The 9,755-nt window shown below is 34.6% G+C and overlaps 1 protein-coding gene across 1 annotated transcript; it reads right to left on the bottom strand.

Moving 5' to 3' along the window:
* On the bottom strand, positions 244 to 8,030 carry LOC109225195 (dual specificity protein phosphatase 12-like). Its single transcript, XM_019389784.1, has 7 exons — positions 7,923 to 8,030; positions 6,588 to 7,037; positions 4,642 to 4,694; positions 4,333 to 4,397; positions 4,132 to 4,210; positions 1,303 to 1,614; positions 244 to 737 (listed from the first exon to the last, which is right to left on the bottom strand). Exons 2-7 carry the CDS (start codon positions 7,013 to 7,015, stop codon positions 583 to 585), a joined length of 1,092 nt encoding a protein of 363 aa, XP_019245329.1. The 5' UTR covers positions 7,016 to 7,037; positions 7,923 to 8,030; the 3' UTR covers positions 244 to 582.

The following is a 9,755-nucleotide window of genomic DNA, read 5'->3' as shown; positions in this document are numbered from 1 at the left end:
CCCTGTATTTTTGCAAAAGGCTATTTCCACAGCTGGAACCCCTGACCTTCTGGTCATATGACAACATGTGACAACAACTTTACCGGTTATACCAAGACTCCCCTTCCCTCACCAACTCTGATTAAAGAGCGGTACATTGAACTCCCACTATGCGCGAGGTCCCGGGAAGGGCCGTACCACAAGGGTGTATTGTATTGAATCTGAATAATTCACTTTTAAAAAATTTGCCAGGGACGGTAAACGTACTTTAATTTGGGAATCTTAAAAAGATTTTGACAAATAGATAGACACAACTTGTATATACTTGTCCAGATAAATCTTCCATTGGACAAGAAAGTGCATTCAATCAGTATACTTTGATTATACAGCTTATGAATGTATATCCTATAATAAGAGGTGCAGCCCAGTCCCAGGCCTCCAAGTAATTTATGTGAAAGAGCAGGTAAGAGGGATTGGTTCCCTTAGTATTTATCTTGGTAGAGGTTCTCAAAACTGTATAAGCCAGATTAGTTTGGTTTTAATGTAATAAGTTCCCCAATGTATTAGTATTTCCATGCCACAACCTTCTTCCTTTGTAAAATTTCACATGCTGCTGATATCCACTCGGCTTTTATGGAGTTGAAAAGCAGGGGTAATCCAGCTTCCACAACTGCACTGAATACCTGACCAATTGAAGTAACCCAAGCGAGCTTCACAGTGCGCACATAAAAGCTTGCCCTCCAAGGCACCTTCTTCAACTGCATGCGACATTTTCGAGGCAGATCAGAAAAAGGTGCAGTGCAGATATCCAACATTGTACAAATATGTGACCAAGAAAGAGGGATTGTTTGTAAGCAATATAATCTGTCAAATTTAACCAGCTACTTTTATCATGTTGAACCATGTGTACAATAATCCACAGGGCTAAACATAGAAAGGATGAGAAACTCAGGGTCCAAGTAACAAGTTGTTACCCTTGTGTCCCATGGACAAATGTGTAGAGATTCACCTAACTACAAATATGATGCCCATAATGTTCATGAACAGGATTCCATCACATTAAATGTGTGCTCATATGTGTCTGGTTTTAAGTCCTCCGTCACTCAGGAAAGAGTATAGTAAATTTTTCATCAAAAAAGGAAAGAGTACATCTAAGTCGAGGTTTCTTAAGACATATTAATGGAGCTAAATTAATCGCATCCTTTCTGGCACACCGTTTGGGTTATCTCACATATTGCATTTAATTCCTGCTCCATGAACTGACCCGACCATATCTAGAAAATGTTAGCCTAGAAATAAAGGGGTGAAACTAGTATGTAGTACCTGTTCTCATCCATTTTAAAGGCTCAACAAAGACAGATGAACACTCGTCATCAGGTTTGTTAAAAGGATTGCCACTTCTCCTTTTATACCACTGAAATGCTGTCTCACCCTCTCCTGGAACATGATCTACAACATTCCCCTGCAGCGCCACAACTCTCCGGCATTTCTTGCAGCGGTAAGATCGGGCAGGAGCTGTTTCCTTAGTCAAGGACACATCCACATCCACATCTGAAGGAATGTTTTCCGTTGCCGAGCCTGGATCAGCCCCAAACTTAGAGGTGTCTATTCTTTCTCCACGATTATAACTATCACCTGATACATTAAAAAGATCTTTTTATTTCAAGTGTGGAAATATAAAATACAATTTTGTAAGGCAACATACATTTTTGCAAAGTTCAAGATGTTGCAATTGCCCTCCCATAGTTTACACTGTTGATGGTGGAAGGTTTATTTCATGCTCATCTTTATCAGACAGGGCAATATAATGAATTTATTATCACGGTTCTAATCATGTTTCTCAATTTGTAGCCTACTAAGACAGCAGCTTAGTTTCACAAGTAGTTTGATCAATTAAATTTTATAATCTGGAAGTCCAAAAAAGATGCTATTGACTTGTAAATCCTTCCTTCAATCCTCCACAACAATGAATCTTGCATAAAGTTTCTAATCAGCTGAAGCAATCATACAAGCTAGTAATAATTTTACCAAGTAATTCAAGAAGCCGTTCCATAAAAAATGAAGAGCCTTGATCAAATTCTATTACCTTGAACACAAACAAGCTTAAAGGTTTCGGGAAAAAACTCTTAGACAGTGATTTATTGATAGATAAAACTGCAGCAAATTTTGAAAAATGAAATTAGTACATATGAAACTAGGAGAAAATAGAAATGTTTCTAAAGAGGGATACCCATAAAACAATAGGAGTACTTCTTCACAAGTCACATCTTGCCAATCAACTATACCATAATGTCAAACTAGTTGGGATCGGCAGTACAAATCATCTATTTCTGCTCTGCTCTATTTGGACAATTTTTTCCAATATTTAAATAATATGCTTTTAAGGCTAGTTAAGGGGTTCTCTAAAACTATTGAGATTTCGTAAATTTGCACTAATTTGCGCACTGACATACAACTAGTTGATATTACCTTTATGGATCATTTATTGCCATTATGTTTCGGTTTAGCTAACTCTATTAAATCTGAGAGATAAATCTTTTACGACAACTTCTCTCCATGACTTTAAGTCTATCTAATAACCCTTTAGCACATTCAATCATCATAATGTTACAGCTACAGAACGGAGCTTTTAGAGGTTTGCGTGAAGACATGACAAACAATCTAAGTAATCTTCTTCCCATTTTATCCTCTAAGTGTTCTTTTTTTATTGGTCAATGTAATTCATTGATATTTAGCAACAAGTGCAGTCAAATATTTAAAAGGGTTTTATCCTGTAAGTGTAATACTTGCAACTTTTGCCAGACTATTGATTTCTAATCTTGTTTGGTCATACATCCATCTTAACATATGCTTTCTCTACAACACTTATCTTGTATGTGTGTTAGCCTAATAGACTGAACATCCACTACCATTTAACATCATTGATCTCTCAGTCGTTCTATATAATTAGCCTTCCATAATATCTTCCTACTGCATTCTATCCCGTAGAGCTCCATAAATTATTTTCTCCTGAAGCATCCACCATAGGACTTCTCTTGGCGTTCTATCATATGATTTCTCTATATTAATGAATATCATGTGTAGCTCCTCCTCCTTTTGTAATAAATTTCCACCAACTTTCTGCACAACACATAGCCTCTATCTTATATCCACTAGCAAGCATAAATCCAAAATAGTTTTATGTCCTTGTAATGTGCCTAAGTCTATTCGCTCTCTCTTTCAAAAATTTAATTGTATGACTCGTAAGTTTATACCAAGATAGTTCGCACTACTTTGCATATCCTTGGACTTATATATCGACACAAAGGTACTCTTTGTCCACTCATTTTGCATCTTTCCATACCTCCTTATAACAGTGAATAGCTAGGTTAGCCATACAAAGTTACAAATCCAATCTCTCCAAGACACTTTTAAACCTCTATAGGATACTATTTGGATCATAGTCTTTTCTATCCACATATTTTTCATGGCTCCTTTACTTCACAACTGGTGGTACAATCAGACAGAACGTTAACTTTTCTTTAAAAAGTTTGCTATGATTATTCTTGGAGGTCTCCCATTTCACATATATCACACGTTGGACCACCAGCTCCTGGGCAATGTGCCTCTTGAGGAACCGGAAGAGGAAAAAAATGGGCAATGAAGATTGAGTAAGCCCTAAATATTCATGATCCACAAATTAAGTAGCACAAGATACCACATGCAATTTCATATTATAAGTGTATCTCCTCCAACACTTTAAATTTTTAAATAAATCACGACAAAATTCACCTTCAGAAGGTAGTCATGAGGTCAGAAGAATGAAATAAATTGAATATTCAAGCAATCTACTATTAAGAGCTAAATCTTGGTAGCACGGATTGTTAGATTAGTCCATCATTACAAATCCTTAAGACAATTCATATGGTAAAAAGCAATACCGAGGCTCCAGAGGGAATTGAAAGTCCTCATTAGAATATTGTATATTTCACATATTCTTCAGTCAATTCGCTACTCTAGATTTGTATAGATTATTGGATGGGTCATTTTGACATTAAGCTACTTCATGTACCTTCCCATATGCAGGATTTTCCTAATTTTCTTCTTTTAAAACTTTAGTTAAGAAATAAGAATAATAATCTCAAGATAAGCAAAGAAAAGAGAGAAGTGGACCTAGGACTTTTAGGTGGAAGCGTTTGTAAATGGGGCTAGCTTTATCAACTTTGAAACCCATTTCTTCAAACATTTTCAACTGCAGACAAAAGAAGAAGAAAATCACTCAGAATCGAGTCATGTAGCGGACAAAGCAGGAAACTAATTTCAGTAATCATCATAAACCATTGCTTACAAATCACTTCTTACTGCCTATTTCACCTGATCTTGGAAACCATCATTTGGGCAGACAAATTCACAGCTTTGACGTAAAGATTCAACTGCATCTGTAAAAACAAGATAGAAGAAATTTCACACAATAATAAGTAAAAAGGGTCAAGCTTTAAGATCACAAGATGTGTAAAAGAAGAAGAAGAAGCTCTAATTCTTAGCAAATTGTGTAATATTTCCAGGCAGCTCAAAAGGAAACCACCAACATTTTCTATTATATGCTGAAGTATGCTCTCAATAAAGGGAAAAATAAGTTTTTGATAGTGAAGGTCCACACGTAGAAACAGAAAAAAATCGAACCTTCTTGAGATAGTTGTTCAGTTTTCATCAGGTAAGCTGCAATGATGGCTGCACTGCAACCAAAAGAGCAAACGAGGGTGTCAATAGGTAAAAATTAGCAGGAAAGTGTAAGCAGTATAACTCGTACCAAAAACAATGTAGGCTGTTTGGCCTCCATAAGAGAGCCATACACGGAGAAGCATCTCCCTTCATTCTTACATTCAAGTGGAAAAGTACATAATAACCACAGCAGTGGAAAAGAAAATTATCGGAGATAATTTAATTACCATTCCTTTATACAAACACAGAAGTACCGTGATACATATGGAATTGCGGCATAAAACTATGAACAGTCTAAAAGTAGGTGAAACATTAGGCAATCAAACACAATTTAACTGTAAAGAAATGAGCAGGAGTCCATCTCGTCATCACGGAATTTCCATTTAGCTTTGTTTAGAACAAATATATTAGAAAACCTAATTCACTGTGACATAACCAGAGGTTATAATGAAGCCAAATAATAACTCTAGCAAGATACTTACCAATTTATGTTGGTGATTGATCATATTGGCCGCAAAGGGCAAAACAACTATTAGTCAACTTGATAGACATGGCAGCGAAGCTTTGCGTCTAAGCAAAAAGATTAAATCATGATCGAGTTAGGCCTAGCCCCCTCTCCCCACCAAAAAAGAAATAAAGAATAAGAAGTATAAGCTAATGAAAATGTTAGGTTTTGACAAATTTCTTCTTTGCAAAGCAAGGACATCTTAGACCCCATTTTTATGCTTGTCACATGGATAGACAGATCAAGAAAGTAACACAAGCGTCTCCAACCAAAAAGAAGAAGAAAATACTGTATAATGTAATAGTCTGATTCAATAGCTTATTACCAAAGTTACTGTTTCAACATTGAAAGCAGCATATTATCTCCTTATGGTAACCTAATCGAACCATTTGCATCTTTATGTCGCAGAAAAACTCAATGCGTATTTTACTAGTTTGGCAAGTTATTGATAAGCAATATCCACCCTATCGTATTCTCCAAAACTTGACAACCAAAAGTGATGGATAAGTTTTATTTTAACAAGAGAAAGAAAGAATGTGAGGGTAACGTCCGGCTGATGATGCATGTAACTGCTTAAACTAGTAAGTACTAAGCCTTGATGCATTATTTTCTGTTTTATAGCTGAACAGTAGCACAGCCTAAGCAGTAAATTAACTTAAGTGATTCATGAAGAAAAGCAAAAGAAGTCATTGTATGAATTTGAATCCTCTACAATAGGTATGTATAGCTCACGAACTGTTCAATGTAGTAAAAGGTAGATGTCCACATCTGACACATCTTTTTCGGTGAATCTTCTGACATATTTTCATTTCATGAGGTATTGTACCACTTTAACCGGTGAGTAGACTTGCCAGGTCAGCTAAGGCAACTTAAAAAAGTTCTTTCTTACATCTAATAACAGCGGGATCCTGATAAGGGAATTGGGATCCGAGAAGAAATGGTGCATTGGTGTTAGTAAGTCAAAGTGAAGATCATGTATAATATCAGCAAGTGAAAAGAAAAAAGCACGGAGCATTTCTTATCGATTGAGATTTTAGAGCACCGAGAATCAGTAAGCATCCATATTAAGCGTTTTAATCCACAATTATGTTGGAGAAAAACTGAATATCTTGCTTTTTCATGTGGACTGAAAAGAAGCTACAGCTTCTTATAAAATAATGATACTTTGTCAGAGCTTTTCCCTTTTCTGATATGTAGTATAAGCTTCCTCACTTGTAAATGGTTTTGTAATATCCATATTATATCTCTGATTAACTTTTGTCAAGTCAAAGATTGACAAACCCGATCAATCTACTGGGTGGAGGTCCATCAGGACTTAAAAGAACAACCCATCTAATTTACAGCATCCAGAAATTGGGATATAATTGACCCAAAACAACAACGAGCCGTGTAGAAGTTATACCTTCTTGATACACCAGCAAAGCAATGCACCAACACAGACCCCTCTTTTCTACTTTGTTCGATAAAATCCAAACAAACATCCAAAGAATCCAGCAAATTCTCATTCTCCATGTCTCTCAAGGGCGCAGTCATCCTTACAAACTTCAAATCTTTCCCTGCATGTTCTAACGAGTAGAGGAGTTTCTTAGGTGATGATGCGCTCTTATTCTCATCAGTTATAGCGTCGGCATTTCCTGAATCCCCAACACATTCCTTCCGAATCTCTTTGGCTGGTATAGAAAGCCCAGAACGCCATTCTGAGAAAAAGGATATTGAAGCTGAGCTAAGGACGGACAAGATATGCGTAATCTCATCACTACCATGCTCAAGAACTTCTGCTGCATCACCTATGTTGCCAATGAATAGATGCTCACGAACCAGATACGGCATATCGCACGAGCAGATTAATTAACTGCAGAAATATCTTAATAGTTAAAATTGCCCACAGTTTGTAACAACCAAAATTCTTTTCAAAAGTAAAATAACTTCCATTCACAACATTGAAACCAATACTAACTTTCGATTTTCCAAAAGGAAATTGCAATATCAAATGAACATTTTGTATGATCTCATATCTCGGTATTCCATTAGAGATGTGTAACATTTACGCCTTTACTCTCAAAAATTGTTTATATCTTCCCTCCATTTAAGTGTTCGAATAAATATACCCTTATCATATACCATTAAACTTTTGAACAAAAATACTCCTCATCCATTAAAAGACCCAGGCCCGATACCTACAATAGACACGTGGTCCGTGGACGGTCATTTGACATTTTAAAATACCCGATTCGTTTACCCAAAACCATTACCCGACCCATTAGGTGTCAAGAACTCTTTCTTCCTCTTAATCAGTTGAATTATCCACCACCGTAAACCCTAAGGCCTAACCCCCCCCCCCCCTCTCTCTCTCTCTCTCACACACACACATACATACTCGCTAGCATATTTACTTTCCAGTTTCAAGCTTGCTTTTTTTTTCTTCTTTTTCTTCTATCTTCCTTGATGTGAAGACCTCAAAATTAAACAATCTAACTTTGAATTTATCTAGGTTCTACACTTGCAAATTCTTCTTTCCCATATCATTTCCGTTAGTGATATAAATACAGGAATCCAAATAGATAGGTTTACAATTTTCTGCCCTTCATTTTGTAAAATATTCCTAGATGGAAGAATATGATAAAGTAAATACGAAAAATCCCCCAAAAATATTTTTAAGAAAAAAAACAAAAGAGAAGAAAGTAGCTATGCTATTCATCGAATGAGAAGTGTAAAATAGTTGGTTAATGAAAAGAACCTGAAGAGCGCGAAGTTGGAACGGGCGGAGGAAAGGCGGTGTCAGTAGACTGTTGGACAGTGTGGCGGACAATTCAGCTAATGAAGAAGAAAGAGTTCTTAGACACCTAATGGGTCCGATAATGGGTTTGGGCAAACGAATCGGGTATTTTAATATATTTATTGTATTTTTCATATAGATATAAAATTAGAAAAATATATTTAATAAATTTTGAAAGAATCATTTGATTGAAAAAATTATTAGGCGTGAGAAAGAGAGAGAGGGAGAGAAAATAGAGAGGATTGTAGTATCATATATTATTATTTTGTATATAAATGGTAAATATGCATATAAAAATATAATTCAGTAATAACCTTTCTAAAAGAGATAAATAAGTTTATAATAAGCATAAATAGGTAAAAGTTCCATGTTTATTAGCCCTCTATGTGTCTATCTCAGTGTTGGTCCGGATCTCTTATAGAGTAGGATAGTTTTATTCAAATGTGCAACAATCAATATATATATATATATATATATATATTGATTGTTGCACATTTGAATAAAATTATCCTACTTTATAAGTTCCACATTTGTGGATCATGAGTTGCTATATTTAGTATTTTACCAAGCGTTTCTATAGTCTAGATTAGTACTGATAGTATCTAGAGTAAGGTATATTATATGGTAATGGAAACTTATATATTTCGCGAAAATATGTTGTTTCATAAATTTCTGGTCCTTTCAAATGGAGGATTTTTTAAAAAATTAGAAGGACAAATATGACCCTTATTCATTATATTTATTGTTTAGTGTCATTCGCTCTCCATGATAGAGCTCACGAGAGAAGAGACTCGTGTCTTAGCAAATGGAGACTTGCGTTTTAAGTGTTGCCCAAGCGAGGCGAAGCGCCCACCTTAAACTCTACTTAGCTTAGGAGCTTAAGCATCTCACAATGAACCTCTAAATAGCACTATATAAGAAAAAACTATAATATGTCAAGTTTCACTTATGAAATGCACTTTACTAGGTTTTCAATATAGGAAATTAAAAGAAACGTTAACTTTTCTAAATAATAGCTACAGGAAAGATAAAAATATTATAAAGAAACAAATTTAACCGACAACCAGATCAATTCAGAAAAATTCAAGATTCAGTAACATTAAACGTGTCTTTCTTTAAATTTGATTATATATTAAATATTCAGTCTCATATATTTATAATACTGACAGAAATGCATCGATATTGTAAAAATAATTCAAAATAATTATATTTTTATTAGAGAGGGAACCCAAATGTTTACATAATTTATTTTTTATTTTATTAATCAGCATTAAAAAAAATTAAAACTAATATGTTTGTAAAAGCGAGAGACTTTCTCGATACATTTTACTTGTTTTCTATACTATACCTACAGAGATTATTAGCATTGTCAATTAAACTTTTGCCAATTAAAAGTCACGTATTTTGTCCATCGCAACCCCTTAGCGACAAAAGGCAAATATTTAGTAGTGTAAATGTAGTCTTCTTTTAGAGAATTTTTTAAATTTTCATTATCGTCTTGTTAGCCATGTTTTTCTTTTCTCCTTCTGCTCGAGGAGATTTATATAATTGGGTAAGAACTTACTCATAATATTTATATCAAATCAATAAATGTAAAATATATATCGTATACAAAATTATCACTTACGCATGGATATAGACGTCTTTATTTTCAAACACGTCTTTATCCTCTTTCCATTTGCTCTTTTGATATGGATATAGACCCGTGAAAATTATAATTTTATATATATATATATATATATATATATATATATATATATATATATATATATATATATATATATATATATATAT

The sequence above is a fragment of the Nicotiana attenuata genome, chromosome 5 (genome assembly GCF_001879085.1).
Source record: "Nicotiana attenuata strain UT chromosome 5, NIATTr2, whole genome shotgun sequence".
In the NCBI taxonomy this organism is placed as follows: Eukaryota; Viridiplantae; Streptophyta; class Magnoliopsida; order Solanales; family Solanaceae; genus Nicotiana; species Nicotiana attenuata.
Note: the sequence above shows the minus strand (reverse complement) of the source record. Positions and strands in the feature narration are given on the sequence as shown.